Source organism: Neolamprologus brichardi, chromosome 7 (assembly GCF_056152115.1).
Source record: "Neolamprologus brichardi isolate AB-2024 chromosome 7, ASM5615211v1, whole genome shotgun sequence".
NCBI lineage: Eukaryota > Metazoa > Chordata > Actinopteri > Cichliformes > Cichlidae > Neolamprologus > Neolamprologus brichardi.
In genome coordinates, this window is record NC_142110.1 from 52451259 (window position 1) to 52468011 (window position 16753).

The window sequence follows — 16753 nt, forward strand, 5'->3', positions numbered from 1 at the left end:
ATCATGGCACCTGACTTTGTGTCAAAACAGACATAATTCACGTCTGTTTGCATAAAAACACTTCACCGAAATTTGTACATTTGAAAAACATGTGAAGCCCCTGCCAACATGTCATCACATGTTATCTTGAATGGTGAGCTTGATGTTTTTTAGGAGTACTCAAAGGTTGCACAGATTGTGAAGGAAAAAAACACACTGGGAATGACAAAATAAAAAAAATAGGAGAAACATAGAACATTTGGCTGTAACAATGAAAAGCATATTTACTGTTAACCTGCTCATTAAATATGTAATACCCAATCAGCCAATTGCACGGCAGCAATTCAGTATGTTTAAATGTTTGATAAACAGTCACCCATTACAGCCAAGGTGTGCAGCAGAGCATCTCTGAATACATAAAAAAGAAGGGCAGCAGAAGACCACACCTGTAGCTGAAGCTACAGTTCACACATTGGACCACAGAAGATTGGAAAGACGTTGCTTGGTAATGAGTCTCTTGTGTCATTTGGATGGTACGGTGTGAATTTGGCATAATGAAAGCATCCATCCAGCCTTGTATCAACTCTTCAGGCTGGTGGTGCTGGTGGTATAATGGTGTGGTGGATATCTTCTTGGCACATTTTGGGCCCCTTAGTGCAAACTGAGCATCATTTAAGTGCCACAGCCTTTACACAACAAGTGTCCAGTGACTGTACATATGCTCTTTCTACTGTGCATGTTGCACTTACATGTTATTATGTTCATCCACATAGCCAATGCCATTGAGCATGCATGTATTCAAATACAATTACACAGAGATATGGGTGTTTTACAACCATTTTTCCATGCATGACTGTTTGTGGATTTGAATTCAAATCCACAAACAGTCCTTGAAAGATTTATAAGAATCTGTGTGACGGACTTAATCTTCACCACTAATTTAATGAAACCTTATCTGAATTGAAAGAATTACAAAAAAGAGTCAGTCTGCTGCCTATCATAGCATTATTTTCTGTCTTACAAGACATTCATGACGAACCATCCAACCTTAACCTTTACATACTTTTCCTGTTTCATGCCTTTATAGTATGCTATCATGTATCCTGTCTTGATTTACCTAAGAAATGAGAACATGATAGCTGTAACAACTTAAATATATTTTATTGTATGTGAAAATGGCAAGACAATTCTGAAACTGTTGGAGCTTGTTACATAACTACATTATTGTATAACCATTACAGCTGGTGTGCACTGTCCTCACTGCTATATCACAAAAATCCTCAGAACAACCATCTGTACTGTAATCATTGTTATTAATTCAACATTAAGAACCACTGAAAACACAAAACATGCTTATTTCAAATTAACATATTTAAAGCAGTGGGAGGAAACCTTACATTCATGGGATTTCTCACGTGTTTCTCACACACTCACTGAAATGGCAGCTCAGGTGCCTTATAATCTTAGGACTTTCCAGCCCCTCTTGGGATCTCTCTTCTCTGTCTTTAATCTCACAAAGCTCTCAGTTTGATCTCAGCTCAGAAAAAAAGAACTCTGATTGGTTTTGTTTTAGATTATTTTATTATATTTCAGATGCTTTATTTTGCAAGAGCAAATGTATTTGCATTTATATAGCTCATTTCTAATCTCACTGACCACTTAAACCACTTTTAACTACAATTCAGACTTTAACTATACATTAATACAGCACTACATTCTGTCCAATTCAAGGACTTTATTTACCTCATACTCATAGAATCACCAATTAGCCTAACATGCATTTCTTTACTTGGGGGAGAACATGCAAAGTTTAAACAGGCTCTGCCTAGATTTGAACCAGGAACTTTCTTAGTATGAGTTGACAGCTCGTGCACCAACATGACTGCCCTATTTCAGGTTTCATATCTGTTTCAGGGGACCTTCTGACTACTGTAGCACATCTGTTGCCTTTGTGCACTATCTATGATCACTTCTATGTTTACTATTTAACTCTTTTGAGGTTCCCCCATGAATGCTCAAAGACCAACAGGTCTCAGTGACTGCAGGAACTTGGGCAAATGTGGTGGGAAGACTGAAAAATTGTGTGACACCTCAAATTTTGTCATCACTTTCCCATAAAAAAAACACAGACGTGTGCCACGTCAAAGTCTCAAGATTCTTTAAAACCACCATTTTCTTGAAATCCGTCTCAGTTTACAATATATAGGTCAGTTTCGACCCAGGTCAGCCAGCCCCTCCACAACAGTGTCAAACTTTCAAATAGTTTTTGTATATTTTGGGTCACTTTGGGAAAAGTCACCAAATTTAAAACTAAAAGGATGACATTCAAGGTATTTTTAATCCTGCTAAATGTCAGGACAGGTCCAATTTGACCCAAACAATATGTAAAGGTTAACAATACCCTCAATTAACTGGTGGATGTCAGATCTGCTAACAATGTACATTGTTTAGCAACGACTCATTATTCCCCTCAACCCATCCTCACTCCTCTGCCAGCAACTGCATCTTTATCACAGGGTTGAGTAATGTCACTCCTGCTTTGCTCCCTGCACTAATTATCAGATCTCTAATCATCAGTTTATCACACTTCCTTAAATGAGCAGAAACAAGGCCGGTATTGAGGCCCATCTTATTGACCGTATTGACTGCGTGTAAAAGAGAAGGGTGGTGGTGGTGGTGGTCTGGGGTGGGAAAAAATTTTGAAGTGAAAATTGATTTTTAAGAACATGCTCATCAATCCATAACTGGAGTTCAAATAGTAGAGCTATTATGTTAACCAGCTGAGCTTTCTTTTAATGGTGTTTTGTTTTGTTTTGTTGGAAAAACTGCTTCCAAAAGAACCAAACGAGTCAAGTGCACATTTTTCAATTATTATCATTTCCCCCCTTCATAGTGGCAATTCATATGATTTTCCTTTTATTTGGTTGCGGCTACATAGTCACTTTACTACAGGTGGGAATGAAAGGAAAAGGCTGAATGAAAGAATGGCACAACACAAAATATGCAAATGATTCCACACAGATTCGTCGCATGACACAATTGGGCAATTAACAACTAATCACGCTCTGTGTTCAGCTGACTGGTGTGTCAGTAGAGACAGTGCATTTAGAACTACGGCAGACACCAGAAAATAGAGTCAGAAACAGAGATGGGAAAGTACACGTTTACAGACCTTGATACTTGTGCATTAGTGCCATATGCAAAGAAAAACAGAGGAGCAACTCTACCTCAGAAAATGTCAGTGGCGTGATTAAACTGCAAGCAAGACTAGTCAATAAATACTTCAAATACAGAGAAATTTTTTTATACCGAGCTTTAAGTGGAAAAACTCAATTTTAAGACGAATGCACACTTTAGACGTCAGCATTGTTCTGCAGAGATGCAAAGAGAAGGTGATATGGGGAGATGAGTCATCCATCACCAACTTCTTAGCGTGTGGGTGAATGCATGTCATGCACCAAGAGAATGCCATGGACATAAAGGCTTGACCCCAGCAGCAAGAGGATCCAGTGGCTCTGTGATGGTATGGGAGGAATTTTGCTGGCATCAGGAAGTGTCACTGCAAACCAATGCAAAGCTGTACCGAGTAGCCACCTTTATTCTGTGACAAAACATTTCTTCCCTCATGGGAGTAGCCTATTTGAGGATGACAGTACCCCCTTCCCTATGGCAAAAGGGTTCACTGAATGGTTTGAGTCACTGGCCGAAGCTGTGGGAGCTTTTGAACCAACCGCGCTTCTCATAACCATCATTGAAACTGTCCAAATCTCTTTGGATGAATTGAGTTCAATCTCTCAGGTCGAGTGCAGAGTCAGTACAGACGTGCATGCAAACTGTAGTGATGTCAACACCAAACTGAGACGCTGTATGTATGTTTTTCTTTTAATTTGTCGCCCCCTTTTTTAACAACTGGCCTGGATTTTTATGTTTGGGATTTGAAGTCCACTGAGCTTGAAACACACCACAAACTTGTGTTAATCCAGGAAAGGGCTCTAGTCGTCTGACTTCTGTGAAATAAATGAGGTAGTAGTTTCAGTTTAATATTCTGTTTCATCTCCCTCTTTTTTTATATACCTTAGTGAGGTTCTTCTGCCTTTTACTCCCAAAGAGCCCCCCCCCCCCCCCCCCGCCCCCCCCCCCCCCACACACACACACGGCTGTCACACCAATTAGAAATCCTAGGTAATCTTACCTCTAGTCATTAAAATCCAGTCAGACACTGGGTGCAATAATGTTCAAAGGGTGCTGTGACAATCTCTGAAATATGAAGCAACCTTTATTAGATTTCCACAAGGAGGATTCCATCAGCAATCTGTTCTCAGGATTGTGTTTAACCGCCTACAGTCTGTGGTCTCCACATTAGAAATATATATATATATTTTCTATGATCTGCTTCTGTTTGGGTTGCAGCGGGATAGGAGGGTTTGCGCTGCGGTGGAAGAGAAGCAGTAGGCGGTGAGGCGGTGGCACATCTATCGAGGGCAGGGCGGTACTGGGGAGGAACGTTGCCCTGGAGCGCGCCGCACGTACCGAAGGGACGCGCTGATTGACAGTCGGAGGCACGGAGCGCCCCGTGCGGAGCTCGCAAGCGGAGCACGCTAATCTCACCGCAACACGTCTTGTCAACGGCATCTGTGTGAAATTCCCAGATAGATCAGCCTGGCGCAGAAAAGAAAAAGAGCAAGAGTATCCGTCCAGCGGCTCCGTTATTGAAGGGGTTTCTGGAGAAGTGGAAAGGACGCGGCGGCTCTGCAACTCTCTCCCCATCTTCTCTCTACCTGTTCAGTGATAAGTGGAAATAGTCTTGGCCAACCTGGCGCCTCAAAGTGTCCGGATAACGGGAGTGGGTGGACGCAAAGGTCAGAATGCACCAAGCAATCTGAGCGAACAAAGATTTTTGTCGATTTCTTTTTGTGGACTAAAAGGACTGCGCTTGATGCTTGATCGAGATAATTTTTTTGGAGGAGAGGTTGCTCTTTCTTTAAAAAAAAATTGTTAAATGCAAAATAATCGCGTTTGTGAATCTGTTTTTAATTTCCAGGAGATTGTAATAGAAGAAAACTCTTTCTAATTGGAATATTGGATACAGAAGCTGGAAAGTCTGGAGGAATTTAGTCTAAGTTCCCTTGGTGCGTAATGTGTGCAAGTGCCGCATAAGTACTTTTGCCTTGTCCGTTTTTCTACGTCCAGTGCCCCCATTTTTCTTTCTCATGGAGTAGGCTGAATCGCAGGTAAAGACTTAAAAAGAGTGGGCTTATTCCCTGCCGCCCCGAAACACAGGCGGATTCGATGCGCCGATTCTTCGTGTGATGGTAAATGACCGATGGGGAATCATGAACAGCTCTTCTGAACTCGAAGATGGAACTCGGCATAAAAACCAGGTATGTTCCGCACATTCTCCACTCGATCTGTGGGCTTTTTTTAAAAAAAAATTACTATTATTATTATTATTATTATTATGAGGAGTGGTGCATCTGCTTTGCTGCAGTGTTACCACGCTGAATTTGGTGATGTGCCTCTCGGGCGAATCACTGCACTGTAGAGACAGAAGCTGCAGATGAGCTGTTATTCCCGACTCCCCGAGCTTTAGCACTTCTGTTCCTGTCATAATGTTTCAACCCACCCGCGGATCACACGGTCCCCACGGCTACTTTTTATTTATTTTTTTTATTTTAACGTGTCACAGCGCGTGAACGTGTTAGTTAGCCCTACTTAGAAATACATTAATTAAGGGGAATAGGTGAAAATCACTGCAGGAGATAATTGCGCATCTCGGCTGCATCCTCGCCACATATTGTCAGATTACTTCGGGCTGCAAGCTGCTCGCTTGTCTGAAAATCCCGTTTGTCTTGTTGAAAATGCCGAAACTTGGCGCACAGACATCCTCCCGACAGTCTTGAGTTCAGCCTGTCTCCCGCTCGGGTGAACTGGGACAGGGTCGGACGTGTATGGTGTTGCATGCACGAAAGGCTTACTTTGGGGAATAGTCAATGTGTTTTCACAAGGTCAGTAGAGGGTTATTGACAGCCAATGAGAGAGAGAAAGAGACAGAGAGAGGAGGCGAGAGAGAGAAAAGTCTCCTCGGGAACAAGGGATCGGATTTCGGGGCACTGATACAGCTTGTGGCTTTTGCAAAACACACAGAAAGGAGAAAACACACGTTTTCTTTTCCCTGTTTCTAAAAATGTAGATGGCTTTTAATAAGAAATGTGAAAGTGCTAAAAAGTTCCTCAGAGAAATCTGAGACAGTAAGAGCAAATGTGACGTGAGCCTGTAGTTTGGCGACCTTTCCATTGCTGACGCACCTTTGATTTGTTTCATAGGAACGATGAGAAATCAGCTCACATAAATCGCACAATAGATTTTTTTTTTTTTAAAAAAATATACGACAACATTATTATCCCAGTGAGACTAATCAATAATATGCGTTTTTAGAATGTTTTTATTTTGTTTTTTGTACTGTGAATTGTGAATGGTGCCATTCCAATTGTTAGAAAGACGCTCGACTTTGGCAAATTTCTAATACTGCTTAGGTGCTGGATGTGTGGCTTGCTGCTCTCCTGTAGATTTCAGGGCTCAGTCAGAGTCACTTGCATGGTGGCACTGTGGGCCTGTGTTTGAGTCTTGCTGCATGAGTATGGACTGATACCGAGATGAGTTTAATGTGTTGTATGTTAAAGCTGGCAGATCTTCATGTAACCTGCTTATAAGTGGAGTCCAGGCCAGCGTTTTATTGCCTGCAAGCTCCCCTGGCTATTTTATAAGCACTTAAAGGTCACGTGAACACCAGATAGCCTGCCCTGGGTTTTAATGTGTCGAGTGTGTGTGTGTGTTCTGCAATGCTAGCCTCTCTGTGTCTGATCAGTAAACTAAACTGAGGTGGGGTGTTGTTGATGAATGAATGAAAAGTGCAGAGTCATGTTTTGATTTAAAAGAAAATCTGAATGACTCTAAAATTGTGAAGCATAAAAAGCCGAATGTTATCCATAACTTCAACACTGGGTGAGAGGAGATGTTGTGGGAAATAAGAATGCCTAATGCTCCAATCTGTCCCACTCCTCCCTACATCAATCTGTCTCTTTCTTCGGCACTTGTTACGTTACTATCACACACAGGCAGACATAACCATTCTCTCTGCCATCCCCACCCCATCCCTCTCTTTCTGTCAGCCAGTCTCTCCCTGCAATCTTTAGCAGTAATACCAATCTTTTATCTCCAGTCTCGTGCTATTGACACAGTCATTTCAGACCCAGTGGGGAGGGATCAGGTAATAGAGATCTCTTGTGGTCTCTGTTTGTCTTGATATTACAAAACATCGCCTGGTATTTGTCTGGTAACTCTGCATATTTGAGTCGTTGCTGTAGGTGGGCTGTCATCTGTGCCCTTTTGTAACAGATGGGTGCCATTTAGAGTAAAGCGGAGATTCAAGTGCGACTTAAAAAGCGGCTTTGAAATCTTCGCCGGATACAAAGCAACTGTGTGACTGTGGCCGCATGGTTGGATGTGCTATTAACTTGGGAGAATTTCGAGCGAGCACAATAGCGGAACATTCATATTAGGCTTTGTTGATGAAAAAAGTCAGAGCTGAGAAAAGTCAAGGCAAAAAAACAAACAAACAGAAAAACAAAAACAAAATGTGATAAGAGCAGGTTGCTTTGGAATGAATACACATCCCCAGAATATGAGCTTTTGGTCGCATGCAGTAGTGCGACCAAGGACTGGATGATGATTATAGGAAAACAGACAACAGTCATTCACATAATATCAAAAAGGTATCCAAAGGACAAGGAAGTGAATTATCATGTGACTCCTGAAGCCAATGACCTGCTTAACCTCCATTTTCTCTCACGCTCCGATGAAAGCCGCTCGCCTGAATCGTTAACCTGTTTGCTTACATGGCTGGAATGAATTGATGAAATTGTGATTCATCAACTCTCTGTTTTAATTTATGTATCAGTTTTACATTTTTGTAATTCAACACTGGAATAAGAAAGGTTTTGTCCTGTAAAGAAAACCCATTGTACTGTAGGTCTTCTTTTGAAAGGTTAGCTATTCTATTCAATTCAATTTTATTTATACAGAGCCAAATCACAGCAACAGTCACCTCAAGGTCCTTTATATTGTAAAGTAGACCCTAAAGTAATACACACAGAGAAAGACCCAACAATCATATGGACCCCCATGAGCAAGCACTTTGGCAACAGTGGGAAGGAAAAACTCCCTTTCTATATCAGATTTATAGATTTGTATTTTAGTTACTGCGCTGTGATTCTTATAGCAGGTTAAGGTGCATTTTCTTTTTAAATTTCATAGTGTGATATAAGTGCATACACATGTGCTAACACCTATGGTATATATAAATGTACTGCACATAGGATATGTCTGTATATTTCTCATCTTTACCACACATGATGCAGAAACACGCACACAGTACAGCTTTAAACGGAGATAAGCCCAGTGGGGGAGATAATCAATAACATTCTGTGAACTCTAAACTTTCCAAAGCACTGAGGAAAAAAACCTTTTTGTTTATGACTAGAAAACCATGGAATATATCTGACAGTTCGTCAGCTCTTACACCCTAAGCTTCACTTTAGAACCACAACCAACACAAACTGATCAAAGTCAAGAAATGGAACCAATGAGTCAGCAAAGCGTGTAACAATAGTTAGGAAGTCTATCTATCTCCAAAACATCATGAAGGAAAGCTATATGAAGGAGGATGATGTGCAGCACATGCATGCAAAGATATGCGCGCACACACTATGTTTATCACACACAAGTATCAAAAACAGACTCAGCAGCAACCCATATCACAAATTATGTCGACACCTCTGCTGGTATTTATCAAACTGCACTAACTCACTTAATTAGACGTTGTACCCACACGCAACTGTGGCACAAGAGTCAGGCTCTGTAGGACTTCATGCACACACTGATTTTTCATCGTATCTCATAATTACGCCTACAGCAATAGTGGAAATGCTTTTGATGGTTGTTTTTTTAATTTCTAAGTAACTGTGTGATTATTATATTTTCGTCCTGTACGTTAAACTGAAGGGTCCTGAAGCGAGTGCAATCACAAAGTAATCTTGCTCATGTACTAATGGAATATGTATCATGTGTATTTTTTAAGCACCTTAACCTCCGTTTTTAATGGAAGGGAAAAGTGCAATATCTTCTGGTCAATGGGAGGGGGTGTGCCAATCAACAGTAGTCTCATGCTTGACATTGCTCAGTAGCATTCAAACATAATGAAGAAGTTCCAAAGTGCCTTTAGATTTCTGGATAACAGCACAACAAGATTGCAGAGTGGCTACTCCATGATAATAATGACAAGCAGCTGTTAAGAGGCAACTGATGATAATCTTGATATCTGAAGACATGCAATCACAAAGCACGCTTCTTTGCAGCTCTGAATCATTCAGGTCCCGATTTATAGCGTTCATGTGACGAGTTCAAAACAGTAATGTGCGTAAAACTGAGAAAATCAAGCCATTTACACTCGACAAACAAACACATGAAACTGCCATGATCACTGTACAAAAATGGTAATTATTCTTTTTTTCCATATAAAGAATGCGTCAAATGGCAGTGAAACTTTTCCCACATAGCGATCAATACAGAGAATTATTAATCTCCTCTTCTCTGTAGAGTCTTTTAAACCAAAAGCCATAATCAGTGAAAAAGAGTGAAAATATAGATGAGTGCAGCCTGTAAAAAGTCAGCTACTTCCCAAAGGATTTGGTAAAGACCAAAAACATGACTAAAAGAGAGTCGTGGCTGTACTTACATTCCCCGCTGCTAATTAATGATCAAATTAAAACTGCTGGCATGCCCACAGTTAGCATACTAGCTAGGATGACAGCTAGGATATGCAAAGATTTAACATTTATTAACTGTAACAGAAAGAATTTGCAGTTGTCATCATAGTTTAAACTTTTACCTGCTACGGCTTATTTGTGTTTAATAGGGCAGCATTTGCGATTGGAAAATTGCGGCCTTTCACATCGTGACTTTGATTAATTGTTCGGCCCTAATAACAACGCTACAGTGGAAGCAGACACATGTGAAGTATATGTTCTATACAGCCGTGCCATGATACTTTAATCATCAGCATAACAGTATGTTGAGGGCTGAAGATTGTAAATGCGTGCCGTCTCCGTGACAGATGTGGGCTTGCTGCTTCTGTGGGTACCCTTGTCAAAATAATGAACCTGCTGAGCTGGCCAGAGGTATAGGAGGCCATGTGGACTGGAGCAAAACAGAGCAGAGAGACTTCCCTGGATCACCGGGCCTGTGATTTCCCTGTGGGGGGTCTTGCTGTGGCAGGACTACAGCTCTAACAACCTCGGCCTTGGTCTCCCCTGCCTTGCTCTGGCTTGGCATCGAGGAAGCACCTGACACCAAAGGGCTTCGTGTGTTTGTCACATCACCGATACGGATGCAATAATAGCTACACATTCTGCTTTCAGTCAACTTCAGCGCATCAATTAAAATGATAATGTGGAAGTTGCTTTCTCTGTCTTTACATGTTGGCGCTTTTGTCTGTACTGTAAACATCTCAAATTAGACTGTGTTAAGAACTGTACAGTACATGAAAGTATAGTTTGACATTTTCATGCGAGGGTCTATGCATGTTTCGCTTGTGTGATGACTTACTTTTATCAACTCTTTCAAACTTAGTTGGGGGAGGGGGGACAGAATAGATATAGTAACTCTATTTATCAAGAAGAAAACAAAAACAGTCCCTCGGTGTCACTGATTTCACTTTGCTCTTCATAGCAACATCCCCTATAAACTGGCGCGTGTACTATAATGAATTTCAAAGCCTTAATTTTTTGCTGTTTCTCATCTTCCTGTGGGTACGTCTCTTCTCACACAAATGCTTTTCTAATTGCCTCTCTGTGTTTTTATTCTTTGTATTGGAGCAATATCAGCTTCCTTCCAGCTATAAACACATCCATGCGCTATAGATGCTTTCCATTGTTTTAGTATTGTTGAATTGTGGGTTCAAAGCCTAAGTGGTTCACAGGAGTGCAGGACTATTGTTAGAATGAAGGTATGAATGTGTGAGAGGACTCTGTGTGTTGGTGGATCAAAGAGGTAATGAGCCATTACTGTCAAGTTGTTATATAAGTGAAGAGTGCTTTCTCATAGAAAGTGATTGAGTGTCGTAATGGAGCGGCATGCAGTTTTGTTTAGGTTTCTGACACAGACAGAGCCATTTTGTGTAGCAAACTCCATGGTGACAGCAATAGAAATGGTCACTGTTCAGCTGCAAAATACTGAAGGGTCATAATGAGCAATGAGGCCAGAGGTGGCCAAAATATTGGTTACCAAATTGCTATGGAAATAAAAAGCAGATGCATGTTGTTTTTATATATTTTTTTAATATTTCCAACTTTTTTAGTTACAAAATGGTTGTAAACAGATAGTCTTAATATGTTCAGTAATTTTTTTTTAATTGAAGAAAAAAATATTTATGTATGTATTTCAATGTAGAATGTTGGTGGTTCAGTCCCTGAAGAACCAGAATCCAGTCCAATCTGAACCCTGAGCTGATCTTGATGCGTTCATCGGACTCTGAATGTGTGTCCAAATGCTGGATAGGAAGTACTTAGATGTAGAAAAAAGTGCTTATGCAGATGAGACATATTGTATAAAGCCATTTACGCGCTTAAGTACTCAAATGGCACTATATAAGAACCAGTCCCATATTTGGAGTTTTCAAAATCCAATACATAGGATGTATTTTTTTTTTTAAATATTGGTTATGTGTATTAAGTTCTTACAATAATGACATAAAGATCATCTTTCTTTGTTGTCACGACAAGTCGTATATCACTCATGTCTTATAGTCTGCCAGCATTAGCTAGTTGTTATTTTTGTGGTGTTGCAAACAGAGAAATTGCAGAGCGCCTTCTGGTGGATAACTGTGTAATTAATTTTCTATTTTCCACTGTTGTAAATGCCAGTACCAATATACTGACAAATAGATAATACACAAATACAACCCTATGGTTAAATTGTAATTTGGCTAGTTCATGGTAGGATTAAGATTATGAGTCTGTCTCATGATTGTGTTTAATGTTCTCATGTTTCCTACTCTTTTTATAAGTATTTCTGTCATCTTTTGTTCTAATACGATGTTTTTTGTAAACAAACTGCTTGTTGGTAAAAAGTCCAGGAAGGGCATCTAGGCAATATTCAAAAAGGACGTAAAACAGGTCACATCTGGAATGCCTGCACAATTTTTCAAACAAGACTACAGATCCACAATATTGGTGAGCTAGTGGATATTCAGAATAGAAATGTATGCTGGGATGCGTAGCTCTATGAAGATAGGCCTTTGCTCATCTGAAGGTTAAACATGGGAACTGCTTTCCTGTGTGCTTTTCATCCCTTATTTCTATGTTTTTTTTCTCACTTTCTCAGTGTATATATTTCTTATTCACATGAATGTGCAGACTTTCAGATCTCTAGTGTTGCAAGCTGGCCAACAAGGCCTTCAGAGAAAAAAAGAGCCATTATCCAGGAAGGACAGGAACACAAATGAAAACAGAATTTCATGAAGAAGAATGAAAACAAGACCTAGAGTAAAGAAACAAAAGAGTAACCCAAAGTGGAGTAAAAATGACACAGGAGGGTTGGAGCGAATGAATCATAGACAGTCCCAGATCAGTGTTGCACAGACAGCGGGCTAGCTGGGGGCACATGTACCTTTGTAAGATGACGCAGATATATTCCAGCTGCTCAAAATCCCACGTACCATCAACAAAGGGTTGTTATCAGATATACCACACATTGCTTTTGGGGAGGGAACGCAGTCTTTTTCCACACAGTCAACCCCTGGATCAGTTACAAGGCTCATTGCAGATGCCCCAAAGCATCACCAAGGGCTCACTCGCATCCAGGAAAACAGCTGTAATAGGGAATAACTGTACCTAATTGATTCATGGTTCTGGTGATTATGTTGATTTTGTGCACTACATACGCTTTGGGTCAAGTGTGTATGCCCGAAGGTGCACGTGACTCAGTGCACTTGCATGTCCTTAAATGTGTGTGGGCAAACACAACGTGTGTACATGATGATGATGATGGTGGTGGCCTGTTGTATGTTTTTGAACAGTTGTGAGAAAAAGTAAATGCGAGCATTAAGAAAGAGGCCAAGGTTACTCTCTACCAGCCGGAGCACGTATTGACAGACCTGTCAACAAGCTGACCTGATGGGTAGGGTTTTACAGTAGAAGAGCTAAGAGTCCAGGAAAGACTTGGGGGGAGAGGAAAGCAGGCAGGGAAGGACATGAAAAGTACATCTGTTGGACCTTTGCTGGTCCTGCAGCATATGTTGCAAAAAAAGTCATGAAGATTAAAAAAGGAACACTTTAAAGGAAAGAAAATGTTTTATTTTATTCCAAGAGACTATAATATCACTAATATGCAGCTGATCATTCACCTCCCTGCTAATTCAGCATTAAAAATGCATTGGAAATCACCTGTGAGAGGCAGATGAGAGGTGTGTGGAGATGGGAGGAAAAGAGTGGGCTAGATGTGAAACGAGCGGTGGGGTGAGGGATGAGAGCGATGCAGCGTGTGCATGTATTACAGAGTTCAGTCATCGCAGAGGACAACTAGCCGGGCTCGTTTCCCTGACAGATTGGACCCTATCTTTATATCTGCAGTGAGAAATGTCCAATTTCCTCCTGCCGATTTCAATGTAAGAGTTAAAGAGCTCTGTTCAGGTCACGCTAGCGTCTTTTAAAAATAGAGATGTGAGATTAGGACCCTTCTTTTAAGCGAACATACATCGCTCCACAACACCACATAATGGGCTTTTTTTTGTCTTGATGTTCCCTCATCATTAATCAACGATTAAATATCATCACACATGGAAGCACACAAAACAAGTCACCTACGCATTTTTCCTTTCTGATGCATCAAACTAAAAATGCAGCCTGAACAGTGAATTAATTGAGCAAATTCATTTGAAAATCTAGTAAATAATTTATGATATACAGGGAAGTTTAATCAAGAAATCCATCTATTGGCCACTGGACCTGGAGCAGAAAAAGCATAGGAGAGCAGGGGATAAGAGGATGATAATGCAGTCTTAACATAAACTAAGCTGAATATGGAGAATGCCTCGGAGCAAGCCACAGCTGATTTTTAAAATAGTAATGCTAAAGAGTGTCATCTGTTCCTGTGCTTGTGTACTGGGGGCCTCTTTTTACTGCCAGAGCACACGTGATCGAGATACTTTGCTCTCTCCCGTGCGGCCGTCTCTCCAAAATCACATTATTGGTTCTCCTCTGAGCCAAGTAAAGGCAATTCCACAGCAAACCGGCTTCATATATTTACCTGCTGATGACTTGCTTAAGCTAACGGAGGAAACATAATAGCGTCATTATGGGCCATGCGCCATCAGATGTCTCAAGGTTAATAGCAGCATTAATTGACAACAAGGATGGAGGCTGAGAAAACCTTGTTCTAATTAGGTAGTATTCTTGACTTATGAATTGGCTTGGAAATGTAATTCCTTATCCATTCAGTTAAATGTGTCAGAAAAAACACACTCAGTGGATGGTTAATAGCCACCGACCTTTTTTTTTTTTTTTTTAGTTTCAGGGACTTGCTTTTACAAGATAATAAGAAATGAGAATTAATTAGATCCTGCACCAAACCAAGCCCAATCCCTTCCTTTAAAATGTATGTCACATTTTCTGCAAGGATGGCACTGACCGCAAGCAGTAAAGCATCTTTGGTATCACTCATTAACAGTAGAAGAGTTCCCGCTGACTATATTTTAAGTCAGTTATGTTTTTACGTTTGTGATTAGTCGGATATGAAGAAAACACCAAGAGAGAGGTTAAGTGAGTGATATGAGGGTGCCAAAAGGTATTGGACGTGAGAACAGTTTTAGGAGAGGAATAAAAATAAATAAATAAAATAGATTTGATCCATGAAATCTATCCAGGACTAATCAGACACAGAGGGAGGCAGGGGGGTATGCAGAAATGTATTTATTGCAGCTATCCAATTAAACAGTTATGACAAACTCATGGCTAATGTATTAACAGACTTATCCACTAACATCCATTATTTATTCATCATCAAAAATTCAATCTGGCAGACTGTGTGCCATTATTCAGATGTGCTGGGGGAAAGTGGCACATTTGAATAAATGAGGATTGTAGGCCTCACTCCCATGGCTTGTTGTTATTCCAAAACCCTCCTTTTAAGTGATTCAAACATTAAATCTGTCAAAAAAAATGTAGGAGAATGATTGTTGTTGCGGGTTTTTTTAAAAAAATATATATCCCTCCCTAGCCCACATAGCTGGATTTACTATATCTTTGGGAAGAAACATATTATTGTTCTCAGCCCATTTAAAAAAAAATCACACAGACACAGAGCTGCTGAAATGGGCTTTGTCATACATCATCTACCTTGCATTTTTTTAATCACCAAAAAGAAAACCATTATGCTTTATGTCAACTTACATCTCATTTCAGAGCAGTTTTTGAGCCCCTCGTATGGCTTCACTAGACAAGAGCATAATTATTATATGTGGTTTGTCTTGTCTCCTTTGGTGAAATTCTGCACGTCTCTGCAATACTATAGCCTGAATGTGATTGGCTATGGAAATGTTGAGTACTGCAGACCACTCGTTCTGCTGATGCCGTGGAATTTGGCAGCAGCAGAACGACATATTCCTCAGAGAAACAAACACTCACTCATGCAGACACCTACTGTACATGAAACCGGACACACAGACTCTTTAGTAATGCAAAACATTACAGGAAAACCAGCTACAGTAAAATGCACACATCTAAAGCTCGGTAGCTAAAGCACCTCGTGAGTGGACACAAATATCCAGGAAACAGCAGATAATAGGCATAGCATTCTACAATATTCCTAATACTCTATATCACATGCAATACATTTTGACATGGAGTGTAGTCCGTAATAAGCTTGTAATGTTAATGCTTAGCATGGACCAGCAAGTTCATCTTGGACTGACTCACTTTGGTGGATCTGGCTTCGCTGAGCCTAGCATTAGGTGCTCTGAATAACTAATATCACAGAGCAGGCTGTGTTAGATTTAGATTTACCTATTCAGCAAAAACCATTTTAATGTGAAAGAGATAGAAGTACATAATTGCAAACTCCATTATGATAATTATGAACAAAGCACCGGGAAAATGGTGTTATAGTTAAACACAAATTATGATTTGACATTTAAAATCTGATCTGCAAATAGTCTTCCTGTCAGTCCTGTGCGAATGATGACTGTAATTTAATCAGTAGTGAGCTGCTGGTCTGATCCTCTGAAGTTAACCCGCCCAGAACGGCGCTGAGATGACCTTGGTGATCCAACCTGGTTAAAGCGAGCAATCTGTGTGGCAAAGGTAAACATGAGTTAAGCTGATATTTGCTGATAATCTTCTCTGTGTGTAAAGTTTACCATGTTACCTTTACCTTTACCTTGGTAACACAGTAGTAAAGGAAAGTACCACTTTTATGAGCTTCCATGAGCAAATATCTGCAGACTGACTCTGCACATATTTGCTCATAACCTTGGTCATATGGGATGAACTGTGGAGATCTCACCATAAATGTTACAGTTTGTCTTTGAGAAACCATGACTTCATAAAAATTAAATTAATTAAACTCTATGATGCATAAAAACAACCAGATGGGCAGAGGTTTTGTATTTTCTTGTTGTGTGAAAGGCAAGCAGTGTCCTTTACTGGCATTTTGTCTGACTTGG

General features: G+C 40.3%; 1 protein-coding gene across 2 annotated transcripts in view; it reads left to right on the top strand.

Moving 5' to 3' along the window:
• Window positions 1-4415: 4415 nt before the first annotated feature.
• Window positions 4416-16753, top strand: part of fibcd1b (fibrinogen C domain containing 1b) — a 120432-nt gene continuing 108094 nt past the window's right edge. For both annotated transcript variants that reach the window (XM_006796810.2, XM_006796811.2), the window contains exon 1: window positions 4416-5360. In XM_006796810.2, coding sequence (XP_006796873.1) covers window positions 5289-5360 — 72 coding nt within the window. In that variant the 5' untranslated portion in view covers window positions 4416-5288. The remainder of the gene's footprint in view (window positions 5361-16753) is intronic.